The sequence below is a fragment of the Pan troglodytes genome, chromosome 6 (genome assembly GCF_028858775.2).
Source record: "Pan troglodytes isolate AG18354 chromosome 6, NHGRI_mPanTro3-v2.0_pri, whole genome shotgun sequence".
Classification (NCBI taxonomy): domain Eukaryota; kingdom Metazoa; phylum Chordata; class Mammalia; order Primates; family Hominidae; genus Pan; species Pan troglodytes.
In genome coordinates this window covers 136,461,905-136,477,835 of record NC_072404.2, presented here as the reverse complement: position 1 = coordinate 136,477,835, position 15,931 = coordinate 136,461,905, and the positions used below count along the sequence as shown (strand labels likewise).

At 37.2% G+C, this 15,931-nt stretch overlaps 1 protein-coding gene and 1 pseudogene across 5 annotated transcripts in view; both read right to left on the bottom strand.

Moving 5' to 3' along the window:
- CPED1 (cadherin like and PC-esterase domain containing 1) overlaps positions 1-15,931 on the bottom strand; it is a 315,315-nt gene that overhangs the window by 246,310 nt on the left and 53,074 nt on the right. For all 5 annotated transcript variants that reach the window (XR_010158959.1, XM_016945383.4, XM_016945388.3 and 2 more), the window contains one exon: positions 10,404-10,510. Coding sequence is in view for 4 of the 5 variants with exons in the window: in XM_016945383.4 (XP_016800872.2) it covers positions 10,404-10,510 (107 nt within the window). In the remaining variant the exon portion in view is untranslated. The remainder of the gene's footprint in view (positions 1-10,403; positions 10,511-15,931) is intronic.
- On the bottom strand, positions 5,951-6,448 carry LOC129144606 (non-histone chromosomal protein HMG-14-like; annotated as a pseudogene).

The following is a 15,931-nucleotide window of genomic DNA, read 5'->3' as shown; positions in this document are numbered from 1 at the left end:
AATCCCAGCACTTTGGGAGGCTGAGGCAGGTGGATCAAGAGGTCAGAAGTTCGAGAACAGCCTGACCAACATGATGAAACCTCATCTCTACTAAAAATACAAAAAAATTAGCTGAGTCTGGTGGCGTGCACCTGTACTCCCAGATTCTCAGGAGGCTGAGGCAGGAGAATCGCTTGAACCTGGGAGGTGGAGATTTCAGGGAGCCGAGATTGCGCCATTGCACTCCAGCCTAGGCAGCAGAGTGAGACTCCATCTCAAAAAAAAGAAAAAAGAAAAAATAGAGAGCATGTGTTGTATATTTCAAATAACGAGAAGAGAGGACTTGAAATGTTTTTATCACATAGAAATAATAAATACTCAAGGTTTTGAGTAGCCTATATACTCTGACTTGATTATTGCATATATTATGCATGAAACAAAATATCACATGTACCTCATAAATATGTACAAACATGATGTATGAATTTTTTAAAAGTGAAGCAGGTATAAAGAGAATTAGAGAGCAAACCAAGAGGTTTAACCCATGACAAATAGAAGTTCCAGAAAGTAAAAAGAGGAAAGGGAATGGAGAAATGATTAGAGAAATAATATAAGAACATATCCCAGAGGAGATTTGAAAACGTACAATGGTAAATGTTATTGACACTTTCATTGTCACTATTTTAGCTAAAGTTTTATAAGAATTAGGAGAACACAGTAAAGCATAAAAAGGGGATGTGGAGAGAGAATGGAAAAGGTACTGAGTGTGGGATAAAGGTTTTAGGACTGTCTGCTAAAGCAGTGATTCACAACTAGCATACTTAAATGAATAGAAAATAATGGTATTGCCTCATCCAACTGCCAAATCAATTCAACTATGAATGTTTGTTGTTTTTTTCTTTTTTAATAAGAATTAACAAGGTAAACTTATTTTAAATAGGAGATTGCCCTTCCCTAAAACAGTATTTCTCCTGATGGTAGAATTAACATACATGTATGATAGAATATTTAGTTAAATGTAAAGAGGAAAACAGTAATCACTCATAATTTTTCCAACCAGAAATAAATACCATTCCTAACATTTCAGTTATTCAGTATTTTTCTACACATATTAAAAAACACAATTTGGATTTGGAACATATAAACTGTTTTCTGATTTGCTTATTTTACTCATATTCTGAGCATTTCCATGTGATTAATCATGTATTAATGAGTTTCATATGCATTATTTATTTTTCCAAAATACTTATTTTGGTTCCAATTTTTTACTATAATAAGTAACACTATTATCATAATCATTGTTCAATCCTCTGACCAGAAAGAATAATATGTAAATTCCGAGAAATAGAATTATTAGATAAAACACATTCAAAATTTTGATTTTTTTGTTTCTATTTTTGATTTCTTCTTTTTTGAAATATCCAGGAAACAAGTGTACTTCTATTCATTTCTGGGAGAAATTGTATTTTCTAACAGTTTCCAAAACATCTCTATAAAACAATTGTTTTTAAATAAATGTACTTTATAGGCTTTGCTGCTCAAGTCATTCATTAAAACAAAGTATTGACTATGGGCCTTGTGATCAACAAATAATAGAGTGAATTTTTACTAGCAACAACAGAAAAAAACTGAACTATATGAATGTATACTTATATTTTATATGTATAATTATATACATAATTATTTATTATATCTATATTTTTACACATATAATTATATTTTATGTCACACCTGTAATTTGTATTAGTGTTTGTGTAATATACCCACATTTAGTGTGATTAACTATTGTGATTGCTATGTAAATATTGCTTCACAATCAGATAAAAGCATGAAATAAACGATATGCTTACAGAAAGATTAAAAAATTAATTTACTGTAAAGTAACACTGAAGGCAGGAAATTTCTCATGTGTGACTTTCTCTGTTTTTTAAACAAAAGGAACTGCAACTTGCCACATTTATAGAAACGTTGGGCAGCTTCTTAAAGTTAAAACATTTTTAAAATTTTTAAATTTAAAAGTTTTTAAAGTTTCTTAAAGTTAAACATGTATTTACCAAATGAATCACCCTTAAGAGAGAAAAAGTTATATTCATACAGAAACCTGTATGCAAATGTTTATGGCAAGTGTTATTCATTATGGCCATAAACTGGAACAAATCCAGATGTCTTTTAACTTTTGAATGAATAAACAGCCTGTGGTACATCCATAAAATTGAATCTTATTCATCAATAAGAAGGAATAAACTACTAATTGACACAACAGGGATGAATCTTAAATGAGTTTGCTAAGGTGAAATAAGCCAGACCCAAATGCTACAAATTATATGACTCTACTTATATGACCTTCTATTTAAAACAAACAAACAGAAAACAAAAACAAAACAAAAAAACAATAGGGACAGAAAATAAGTCGGTGGTGACTGTTAAGGGTAGGGATTACAGGAGGGGATGACTTCAAAGGTGCAGAACAAGTGAATTTTGGAGATAATGGGGCCATTCTGCCATGACTGACGGGTGAGGATGGATGCATAACTCTATGCATTTGTCAAAACCCATGGAGCTATAAACCACAAATAATGAATTTTACTACATGCAAATTAAAAAAAAAACAACCTCAACCCTGATTTGCAGTGGGGGTGGAGGTTGGGGACTCAAATAATACATAAATTGCAGCAAATGACCCTAACTGTGTTACTGAATGACATAGCCACACTGAAGGGAGTGAGGAGAAAAGATATGCCCTACCTTCAGAAAATAATATTTCGACTGAATACTATTAGACAAAAAGACAAGAAGACCACACACAAAACGTTCACTTTTATTAGTAAAGTTGTTTCTCGCAGGGGTATAGGTTAACAATTCTGAAATTAATGTATGGGTATGCTAGGGTTAAACAATAGGGAAATATGATGTAAATGAGATCCAATTTTCTCACTGTCTGAGAAAGAAGTTACAAATGATGACAGCAGAAGGCTATAATAAACCTTGTGGTGTTGGATGGCAAACACGGGTATGGTAAGAATCAGCTTTTTAATATGTACATATAGAGGCAGACACAGAAATAAATACAAGTGTATGTTTGCATGGATTAGTAGACATACAGACATTTCCAAGCCCTCTCTGCTGAGAGAGCTCAAACTCAATGACACCCTAGTAGCAATGGGCACACCTAGTACCCAGATCTTTGTTTTTAAATATCATTCTGCAATAACAGGAATGGGGTTCCTGGATAAATGGTTAATTCCAGCCTGGGACAGGAAAAATGCAAGATGAATTTGGAGTATCTCTTGGTGCTAAACAGTAAGGAAATGTCCAAGGAAAGAACACATGACATGTCAAAAGGGCCAGGAGCCAACATGAATAAGCTCTCAATGACCAAAGCTGGAACAATTTGAGCAACAACAAAAAAATTAATAACAATAGTACTGATTTATAACCTATAGAATACAACAAATATCCATTAGTCCATACTGACATAAATAAATTATTGAATAAATAAATTCGGGAGAAAGACTAGCTTTTCCTTACAGAAGAATTCCAATTAATAATTATGAAAGTAATAAGAGAAATAGAAAATCACCATTAGAACACCAGAATACAAATTGTTGTGAGCAAGATCCACCTCTGGATCCTAAAATTAGAGGGCAAAATTTGAAGAAAAACAGGATCTTTTTACAGTCTCAAAATATTATCTCCCAAGATGTTTATTAATTATATGGGGAAAAATCCAACAAACACCACCTTAGCCAAGTGATCAAGGTGAACATCACCAGTAACAAGAGACAAGGACATCATATGCCCCTTGATATTTTACACTGAGAAGGGTAGACTGCTTCCAAGAAATTCTTGCCAAAGATTCATAACCTTATGAAGAAATCATCAGACCAATCCAAATTGAGGATCATTCCACAAAACACCTGACCAGTACTCTTCAAATATGCCAAGGTCATGAAAGAAAAAAAAAATTGCATCAGATCGAAAGAGAGTAAGGAGATATGAAAACTCAATGCAATGAAGGGTACTAGATAGGTTCCTAGAGCAGAAAAGGGGCAAACTTTTTTTTTAAAGATGCAATCTGAATGATGTTTATAATTGAGTTAACAGTTCGTATCCATATTAATTTCTTAGTTTTGATGAAAGTACCATGGCTATGTAAGATTTAACATTAAAGTAATCTCAGTGAAAGGTATTTGGAAAAATCTTGTATTATTTTTGCAATTTTTCTGTAAGTCTAAAATTATGACAAAATTAAAAATTAAGGCCAGGCACAGTGGTTCACATCTGTAATCCCAGCACTTTGGGAGGTCAGGGTGGGCGGATCACTTGAGGCCAGGAGTTCAAGACCAGCCTGGCCAACATGGCAAAACTCAGTCTCTACTAAAAATTAAAAAAATTAGGTGTGGTGTTGCATGCCTGTAATCCCAGCTACTCAGGAAGCTGAGCGTGAGAATCACTTGAACCCAGGAGGCCGCAGTTGCAGTGAGCCAAGATCATGTCACTGCACTCCAGCCTGAGAGACAGAGTGAGACTCTGTCTCCCAAAAACAATAAAAATTTAAATTTTTAAAAGAGAATATCAGCATAACTGACGCTGTACTTTATAATTTCCTTCTCTACCTATTTCACCCATAACCCCCTTCTCGCCTTCTCCATTGCCATCGCTGGCTGATCTGCTCTGTTCTCTTCTCATCACATATTCCACTCGCCTCCAGTGACTCACGCAAACATAAAGCTAGCAAATGTCTTGGAGACTATCCAGTGTCTAATGCCTTCTTATTTCAGGAAAAGATGGTGAAGGCTACAGAGATTAAATAACGTGATCAAAATCCTTTAGCTAGTGAGTGACGGCGCAAGGGTTGACCACGAAAGCCCGAGGAGAGGGGACAAAAGAGTCACGGGAAGAGTTTTCGTGTGACTTCGTGTTGTCCAGGTGCCAACCGTATGTTTTGGGGCTCAGGAAACAAAGTGAAGAACTGAGTTAAATAGAATAATGTTCACCTTGGTCTATACTGAATGAAGTCTAGTTTCAATTCAGATAGGACTGATGAATGCAAGGACTTTGGGCATCTCAAAAATTTTACAGCTGTGGGGAGAGATTTTGCACCCCAGGTTGGGAACATAACTATCACAGGAGCCATCAGTGGCAGCCAAAGTAGTGTGGGGTGTTCCTCAATGCATTTGGTGTAATGGTCTGAAACAGCATACCAAAAACACTGTTTCTAAGTACATGGAAGACACTTGCTAGGGAAATAGATGGGAAAGCTTTTTTTTTTTTCTTTCATAATTGAGATTTTATTGGATGTGGATCAGTACAGACACTTAAACTTGTACACAATTCTTAACATACATACCGAAAATCTAAAAAGCCATGTATTGTAATTCTTTTTTAAAGTTATTCCAGCGACTTTCCAGCTTAAAATTTGGAAGCAAATTTTCCTTAAGAGGCTATCAATATCTTCACATGTTGATAAGCTGTTACATACATTTCACCAATTCACAACTGAATAGCATATACCCTACATATTCAAATTTTTAATCTTTCACAGCATAACAAAGTTATTAGGAAAACAGGACTACCACAACCACAGATCTTACAGAGTGCACACAATTCTGACAGGGAGAAGCCAGGATCAAAGAGTGGTTTTCTTTAGAAAACAATTCTACTAAAAAACAGCAAGGGAATAGAAGTAATTTAAAATGTTCAAGACATTAAATGCAGGACTGACTTCATATTTCCATTTAATATGCTTTGTTTTATAGGATATAAAAACTAACCCCCCATCTATGGAATGTTAAGCTGACACCCGAGACAGTCAAGGCCTCCCATAATTCAATATCCCACACTATTTTCTGGTTGTGCCAAAAAAATAAACAACCAGCAAATGATTTTACCTCCAAAAAAAAAAAAAGCATTTACACTTAAAAAATGGGATGAGGTGGGATTCCCTCCTTCTTAAAAATGTTTCTAGAGCTACTAAAAAACTTGCATTTACAAAATAATTGATAAAAATATTTCTCTGGATTGTACAAGAAGGGAGTCAGAGACTGCTGATAAGACATGGTATACTGTATTAATCAGACTTGGTTTCTTTCTCTCCTGCTTCATCAGAGGCTGGACTCTCCTCAGTTTTCATTTCCCCGTTTTCTGCAGGTAAATCTTCTTTAGTTTCTTGGTTTGCCACTTTGGCCTGTTTTCCCTTTGCTCTCCTTTTCCCTTTTGTTTGCACATTTTTGCCTGAAGATTTATCCTTCGCTGCTGCCTTTTTCAGCTTCGCTTCCACTTTTGCAGGAGCAGGTTTAGCTGACAACTGCGCCAATCTCCTCTTGGGCTCTTCCTTGATGGTCCCTTCATGACCTTCTTCTTGGGCATCCTGGTGACAAGGAGGGTGCGTGCCAGGTGCCTGCAGGCCTCATCGCACCGAGAGCCTTCGCCAAGCTGGGCTGCCTGGCCGCTGCCGCTCCTCCCGCCGCCTGAGCTGCTGAGACCCACCAGAAAGCTACTTAAGACAACCTGTGGCCGGGCACGGTGGCTCACACCTGTAATCCCAGCACTTTGGGACGAGGCGGTGGATCACCTGAGGTCAGGAGTTCAAGACCAACCGGCCAACATCGTGAAACCCCGTCTCTACTAAAAATACAAAAAATTAGCTGGGTGTGGTGGCAGACGCCTGTAATCCCAGCTGCTCCAGAGGCTGAGGCAGAAGAATTGCTTGAACCTGGGAGGCGGATGTTGCAATGAGCTGAGATCGCGCCATTGCACTCCAGCCTGGGCAACAAGAGTGAAACTCCATCTCAAAAAACAAACAAACAAAAAAAAAAACCTATATTGCCCCCAAAATACCAATACTAATGCCAATGTGACCTCATTTGTCCTCATTAGCTGGTGAAGCCTGATGTGCATTTGCGGACGACAAAGAAAAAAATAAACCATGTGATAAGTATAGAATTTGAGATATGCATGAGGATTTGTATGAGTATATAGCGAGAGAAAGGCAAGGAAGCCCTGCCTAAAATCCAGGTAAGCAGAATAAAGGTTGTAAGTACAGAGAATAGATAACAGATCTGAGAAATACTTAGAGGATAAATCCCATAGTATTTGCAATTGTAGATGACAAGGAAGAGGAAGGGCTCAAGGATGAAGGCCAGATTTCTATCTTAGGAGATGACAGAGTGGGTGATTCCACTTATAACCAACAAAACAGAAGCTTTGGAGCTTTTGAGGTGATAGTGGTGCTGAGTGTAACAGATTTAAGCAGCTGATTTGAAGGCAAGGGAACACATCAAGGTTTCTCAACCTTGCCACTATGAACATATTTGGCCACACAAGTATTTGTTGTGGGCATTATACAATATTTAGCAGCATCCTTGGCTTTAACCTATAGATGCCAGTACCAAACATCCCCCCAGATGTGACAAAACCAAAACTATCTCTAGGCATTGCCAAATATTACTAGAAGAGACAGAATCTTTCCCTGGTTGAAAATCACTGAGGCAAAGAGGACTGAGAAAGAGCATTCCAGGCAGACAAAACAGTAAGAATAAAGGTATGTGACAAAACAGCACAGGCATTTAGGGAACAGTAAGCAGTTTCATATCACTTGCAGCATGACAGCCAGTTAGAAACAGATAAGAAAAGGGTACTGTTAGGCAAAAGCCACTCACAAAAAACCTTGAATAGCTTATTGTGCTAAATATTCACCACTTGGCCCTCCAGGTCTCTGCCACCTGCTCTGTCCCCCAGGAGGCTGACGTTTGTGGGTGGCATCACAGAGAATCTCTTGCCCTTTGACCAGCAGTTAGCTCGGACCAATGGGAGGCACTGGCAAGAGATTGGAGGGTAGCAGTAGAGAGAGGTGGGGTGTTTATCCCCAGGGCTCCCTCTCTGCAGGTCTGTGATATGGCAAAAGCTACACTCCCCTAAGTTTACCACACCTTTCCAAGGACACCTCCTTCTTGGTTGCAGCTCTCATTGGATTCTAGCTATGCCCTTCCTTCTACACATCCCTCTTACGACCCAGTGTGGTGAAACTTTTATAATGTTGCTAGTTCCCAAGTGCCTCACTAGGCCTTTTAGTTTCTCTTTCCCTGCCAAAACCTCTGTAAATAGTTTCTTTATTAGTTTGTCTTCAGATACACCTTTATGAGTATGGCATTTGATTCTTCCTGGAAGCCTAATACAAAGCAAATACTAAGACTTTATTCTAGGGTTGATGAGAAGCCATTCAAGATTGTAAGCATAGATGTAAAAAGGCTAGTTCACCATTTTATATTTTTCATCTCAAAACTGTGAGTAGGATAGATTTCAGGGGTAAAATATTTGCTTCAGAAAAACCATTGAGCAAGATTTAGCAATAAACCAGGTAAGAGATGATGATTATCTGACCAGAATAAAGGTAGTAAATACAGAGAATGGATGGCAGATGTGAGAAATGTTTAGAGATAGGCCTGGCATGGTGGCTCAGGCCTGTAATCCCAGCACCTTGGGAGGCCGAGGCAGGTAGATCACATGAGGCCAGGAGTTCGAGACCAGCCTGGTCAACACAGCAAAACCCCGTCTCTACTAAAAATATAAAAATTAGCCAGGCGTGGTGGTACACATGTGTAATCCCAGCTACTTGGTGGCTGAGGCCCAATAATTGCTTGAACCTGGGAGGCAGAGGTTGCAGTGAGGTGAGATCACGCCATTGCACCCCAGCCTGGGTGACAGAGGGAGACTTTGTCTCAAAAAAACAAAACAAAAACAAGAACAGAAGAAAAAAAAAGACATGTTAAGAGGTTAAATTCAGTAGTATTGGCAATTAATAGAAGGTCAATGCCAAGGAAGAGGAAGGAAGGGCTCAAGGGTGATGGCCCTTCTATCGTAGGAGATGACAAAGTGGGTAATTTCTGTCTTGGGAGATGACAGACTGGGTGATTCTGCTTACAACAAACAAAACAGAAGCGCTGAAGCTTCTGAACACAAGAGCAGGAGAGAATTTACTGAGGAAAAGAATGAGTCAGTTTTCGCCAGGTTGAGTTTGATATGTCTGTGGGACATCCAGGTGCAGATGTTCAGCAGCCTGTTGCATATTCAAGCCTGAAGCCTGGAAACGTGCTCTGTACCTAGGTAGATTTCGGAATCTCAACTACAAATGGTTGTTGAAATTTCAGGATTGGTGTTAGGGAACACAGGGATTCAAAGAATGGGCAGAGAAAAGTTGGTCGTAAAGAAAACAGAGGAGGAATGGCCAGAAATGTACATGGAGTCACAAAGGCGTGTGCTCAGCCCAAATGCCAAAAAAGTGAAGAGTTAGAAGACAGGAGTTATCCCCAGCAGTTTGGGAGGCCGAAGCGGGCGGATCGCGAAGTCAGGAGATCGAGACCATCCTGGCTAACACGGTGAAACCCCGTCTCCACTAAAAAATACAAAAAAATTAGCCGGGCGTGGGACTGCAGGCGCCCGCTACCACCGGAGGCTGAGGCAGGAGAATGGCGTGAACCCAGGAGGCGGAGCTTGCAGTGAGCCGAGATCGCGCCACTGCACTCCAGCCTGGGCGATAGAGCAAGATTACGTCTCAAAAAAAAAAAGAAGAAGAAGAAGAAGAAGAAGAAGAAGAAGAAGAAGAAGAAGAAGAAGAAGAAGAAGAAGAAGAAGAAGAAGAAGAAGAAGAAGAAGAAGAAGAAGAAGAAGAAGAAGAAGAAGAAGAAGAAGAAGAAGAAGAAGAAGAAGAAGAAGAAGAAGAAGAAGAAGAGGAAGAAGAAGAAGAAGAAGAAGAAGAAGAAGAAGAAGAAAGGTGCTATCTAGATGGCAAATTGTAGGAATATCAAGTGATCTGGGTACAATACTCCATCTCCAGTTAGGGGCTGTATAAGAGCTATTGGATTTGTCACTTTTCGTACAGATTCGTTATAGGTATCAACAACATGTAAATTTTCCAGCACAGTGATTAACACATGGTAAACATTGGATATTTTTTAGTTAAGTTTTCTAAAACCATTTACAAAAGTTCACACGATATAAACAGTAAGTACTAAATGTCAATTTTAAAATGTAATTAGAAATTTTATAAATTTTATTGTAACTTATGATACCAACTTAAGTTAGAAAAAAAATTAGAAAAGGCATCTAAAAAATAAAGACTTTACCACTTCGGTGAACAAGTGGTCAGATTAAGCAACACTTCATAGGCTGCAGACTTCTAGATAAAGTTGGGTCTTACTGAGTAAAACAACAATATCTGCAGCAGCTGAAGCTGAGGGAGATCTTATCAAACAAAAAGTGGTGACTATTTTATGGTAAAGTATATAAGGCATGGCCAGTTGGAAGATTCTCCATAGATACAATGACTCTAATTCTTTAAGACTCTTAAACATTATAGACCAGGAAATGCCAGTGTTAATATCTGTAGGGCTGATAAAATCTGTGCACATCTTGAGAGTATTTACCTTTTGATGTAAACCTAACTGGCACATGACTTCCTTGGATATACAGGGTGTTCCTTCTGCTTTCTTAGAAGACAGGCAAATGAGCAGATCCCAAGAGCCCAGATCACCTAAAAGCAAAAGAATATTCAAAACAAATAAGTTTTCATCAGATATTTTAAAAGCAATATTTAATTCTTCAGATTAAAAAATGTAATTATTTAAATTCTGAAACACAAGTAAATGATCTCAAATATACTTAAGATAAAATGTCAGTAAAATAACTAAAATTCAACTTTTTAAATTTTGGAAGTTCTAGTATTTTTATATTTAGTATTTTATTCTATAGAAAATGTAATTGTCTATATTATACATATTATAAAATTCATTTAAAAGATTGAAATTAGAATACCTTAAATCACTTATTTTAAAAATTAATAAAGTCTTTTTTTGTAGATTTGGGAGAAAAAATAATAAAATCTTTTAAGATAGAAGAAAGCTGTGAAATCAAATAATGATAAGAAGTGAAAACATCAAATATTTTGTTCTGGGCTTAGGTCTTCCCACTGTTTTTCATAGATTTACACGTCAAACATCAAATTTACTTTTGTGATGTTTCATAAAAGAAAGTGTTGTAATAGAGAGAAAATTAAATTCAATGAAAATAAAAACGACAGGTTTTGCATAAAAGAAATTTGTAATATAGTTATACATAGCAGAGTTCAGTTCAAACTATGGAGTATAACACAGACAAAAGCAAATGATATTTCAGCTATTTCACCAAGGACGAAGCTCTTTGCCAATAAATCATAGTAACTTGACAAAATAATCTCAGAAGGGTACATTCTTGCCTAATCTCTAAACATTTTAAAGTTAACATTTGTGTGTATACATGGGTTTATTTTTCTTTATTCACTTTGATTTATATATATTGCTATATATCTATATATCTATATCTACATATAGATATAGATCACATGCCCTACATATAATTGGTGCTTTAAAAATATTTCTTGACTAATGCATGAATAACTACCCCTTGAGAGCATGGTAAACACATTACCTCATGGAGAAAAAACAACAATAAAAGCAACAGAAGAAATGTATTTCAATTTTTAATGTTATTCAAAGACAATATAGAAATAGGTATCTCAAAAATAACCAGGAAAAAACCCCTCTGGGTAATGTCTAAATGAATTGATATTACTTAGGAAATAGTCCTCATTTTGGATGAAAATCCAATTTAAAAAACAAACAATTTCTGTATACTTTCTCTCTTTTGTTGATCAGTCCTGAGATAAATATTCTGAGTAATTATTTATGCCAGACCTCACCAGTCATCTCCTGCATTAGGTCTAGTAGCTTCTAAAAGGCTACAAAGTAACCAACTTCTTTAAATACCTAGCTTTTCAAATTTTTCAAAAGAATTTCTCACTTGACAAGCATAATATTTCCAAAGAAAGGCTTTATGAGAAAAGTATTAATAAGGAAGAGGGATCTATGAAAATTAGAAATGAAATTTCACTCCCCACCAATCAAGTCGTTTTCAGTTTCACAAATCTTGTGCTGTCTGGGCTACTGGTTCCTCTGTTTTTAATTGTCCTGTTGCTGGAAGGGAAACCTTTCTGCCAAACAAGGAATCCAGGCAATTGAACTCAAGCTCTTATCCTAGAACTTCTCTGCTTGATGTATCTCAAGATGCTGGAAGACAGCACAATAAGGCAAAGGAGCAAGGAGAGGTGCAGCAGTTGATTTGGGGATGAGAGAAATCTCATCGTGCAGCAACCATCAGGCCTTAGGCTTGTAAGATCTACCCTGCTCCATACACTCTCACTTTCAAGAAAAGTTCCCATAGATTCCTATAGACAAAACCAAATACTATATGATGAATCCAATACTTTATTTTAAAAGTGCACCTGGCTTTTTCATCCCAAACTTTTTTATTTGGATTCAAAGCGAAACACAAAGACTGTTTCATTCTATATCATTTCTAGCCCAGGAAATACTAGAACCCTAGAAGAAACCTCCTGTCATATGATTCCCAACTAAATATTTTAAGAAGATAAGGATATGCACAGAGGGATTTCAAATCATGACCTGCAGTGTTTTGGTCTCAGAGTAAGTTTTATATTCCTCTACGTCTAAAGCATACCCTTCTTCACTATTCAAGGCACATGCATAAATTCTAGAGTTGATAGAAATATATATTTAAGCTATAAATGTTTAAAATGGGAAGACACATTTAAATAATTCAAAGCATTGAATTTATAAAGAACCTTCTGTGAACAGAACATTGTACTCAAAGTATGAAAGTAAATAGCAAAAAAAAAAAAAAAAGAGCAGAAAGTCACTGCTCTCAGCAATCTCTTTGAGGGGTCTAAACATTAAAAACAAAGTAGGAGAAAGTAAGATAACTTACAAAGCATTACACAGCTTTTTGCCATTCATAAGGGTGACCACCTCATCCCTCAAAGATATTTAATTAATATTTTAAATTAATAATTTAAAAATACTGTATAGTCCACAAATCTCCTCTTAAAATGAAGTAAAGTGTAACTGAAATTTCAAGTAATATCTTCATACACCTTCTTCCCAAATGCTTGCTAGCACGGTCTAAAAATGCTGATTGTTTCCTCTCAAAACCCCCACTGTTACCCGCATTGAATCCCACTTCAATGTCCCCAAAGCTATTTCCTAGTTAAACATTTAGTAGACCTTTTCACTTTGTCTTCATTTCTATTTCCAACATTAGAAGTCAGCTCCCTCCCCTGCTTTCCAAAGCCCTTTTTCTTTTTTTAATGAAGTTTCACTTGTTTCATGAGAGCTACTATGTATTAAAATTTAGTTAAAGAAACCCTAAAGCCACATTGAAATGTAGAAACTGGGCAGAGATCAAAGTGCTTTCACTAGCTAAGTAAATCACATTGAGAAGTTAGCGTTGGAGCATTTGGGATACAAATTTGTACCTCAGCACAATTACAAATTACTATATATTGTGGGGCTTTGGAGCCAAATTTCACAGCTGAAAGCATGAGCATTTAGGAGGCAAATGCCCAAGGTCTCCAGCAGAGATTGCAAACTAAAAGCACACAGGCAAGTCAAGCCCTCAGACGGGATACATTTGGCCTGCACAGCGTTTGTTTTGTTTTTGTTTTAAGTATTTGCCAAAATGCAAATGTCAGCACAATTCACATAGAAAATTCCAATTTCAGCCTTTATTTGAAAACTTGGAAGCTCTGGTAACACTGGGTCCATATCCTACAAGGCAGTGACTGGCTGGAGCCACTTCCCACATGTTCTCCAGTTTGCCATGGTCTCTTACCCCCACACCTGGCCCTAACTCTGCTTGGGCTCTGTCTCTGGTAGCAGCACACCATTCTAGACCTGGCATAAAATAGAGTGTTCCAGGTTTCCATGATTTGGCCATTTGACAAATTGATGTTCCATGTATTAGCTTTTAATGAATTAGAGTTGTTCATTAGATAAACTGGTTTTATTAAGATAACATTAGGTAAACTGCTATTTGGTTAATTGGCCCTAGAGGGATGTTTGAATATACCCTTTGATCTCTAGATTTATCATGCTATTCCATAAGATTGGGGAAGGTCATTCAATTCCAAGGACATTTTGTTGGTTACATTAAAGGTGGCAAGGGCTGCAACTTAGCCTCTTAGGGTTCCTTCCTTTCAGAGCCTGGAAAAATCAAGAGTGGTCTCTGATCATCTTTTTTTTCCTTCCATCTCTTCTTCCCAGTTGGAGTGCAAAAGTGGCCCAGAATCTGCTCCTACCTGGGCCTTGCCTCATCTCTTTTTCATTCACACTCTCTCGTTAAACTTTTTTCCATGTTGAGCCTGTCTCAAGGCTGTTGCCATACTTGTAAATGGCCTAGGACAGGCTCTTTCTAAGCACTGGAGTAAATGCTCATTGTTTATGTCTTTCTCGATGTGCCTTTTCTGCACTGAGAAGGTTGACATTAGAGTAAGAAGTGCTAAGACATCAGATTTGTGTTAGCTGAAAACAGGCAAAGCCCCTGGTCAATTTGGGTGGTGACTTCTTAGGTTCTCCTTGCATGGGGAAAAGAACAACTCTATATGATTTAGCCTTGCTCTTTAGAATACTGCATTAAGATTTGGGGGCCAAAGCCACTACAAATAAATTAGTAGTAGAAATAGTAGTAACAATGATGTGAACAGCTAATAGTTCTTCAGAACTTACAATGTGCCAAATATTGTTCCACATATTTGTATTATCTCATTTATCCTATACAACAATCTATTTGATATGATTATTCTATTTTTTACAGGCACAGAAAGGTTAAATAACTTGCCCAACTTCGCCCTTCCAGTTAGTGGTGGGAAGAGAATTTGGATACAAACAACTAGCTCTAGTGGCCATGTTCTTGAACATTACACCATTAGCTCCTTTGAAAACAGGGAAGCAACAAAGAAATTTAGCTATTGATGCCTTACATGTATTAATTTATGTAATATTTCCAACAACCCTGTGGAGTAGAAACAATTATTACATGTTATTACATGTGCTTTACAAGTGAGGAAACAGACACAGGAATTATCCAGCTCTAGCCTTTCTCTCTCACTGTCCGGTGCATCTGTTTTTCTTTGGAAGCTCAGAGGAAGAAATAACTACAGCAGGTATAACTCAGGTATCCCTAGACCCTCACCTGAGTATCGTGCCCCATCATACTATTGGCAATACCACTGGTAATCAAAGTTAAATCTTCCTATATAAAAGGAGCTAGTACTTACCTCGCAGGTACTCAGGAACTAGAAATATGTACTTGGCCTCTACCTATTTTTGAAAATATATCCTTAAAACTTTCTTAGTTTTTTTTTTTTTTAACAATTAAAATTATTTCTTTCCCTGTTGCGGAGAAACCAGAACTTCCTGATCAGGCTTACCAAAGTCTTAAATAGAAAGGTCATAGGGCATAATTCTAGGAAAACAGGATGTGGATGCTCCAGTCCCCATCTCAGAATGTGAAAAACCTACAGGCACCTCCCAAACACGTGGAAGCAAAGCTGCTGATAACATGAATCACTATCATGCCTTCATAGTGTTAACTCTGGAAAAGATGAAAACTTCTCAGACAATTTTGGAAGGAGACGTCAGGGTCCAGATCAATTAATTCTGATATAAAATGGCACTGGCTATAGTTTTTATCCTTCTCTAAGTGTTCTCAGAAACCAGCTAACATCTGTTCATGTTAAAAGTAAGAGCAATTTTTAGAGGTTTTTGTTTTGTTTGGTTTTAAAATGAAGCATCTGCCCTAAGGAGCGAAGCTGCCTTTAGAATATCTCCAGTTTCTCATAGAGAGGCTGCCATAAAGCAAACACTCATTTCCTGGCTCACAAATGACCTCCTTCGCTGATAACATCTGCAAGATCCATAATTTAATCCAGAGAACAACAGAGAAATCTGAGATAGCATCGTTCATATTAGCATCAAATGCTGTTTATTCTCAAGGAAGGACAACTTTAATTTTCTGGCACACGTAATAAAAATCTAAGAATATTAAGTCTATTCCTGCTTTA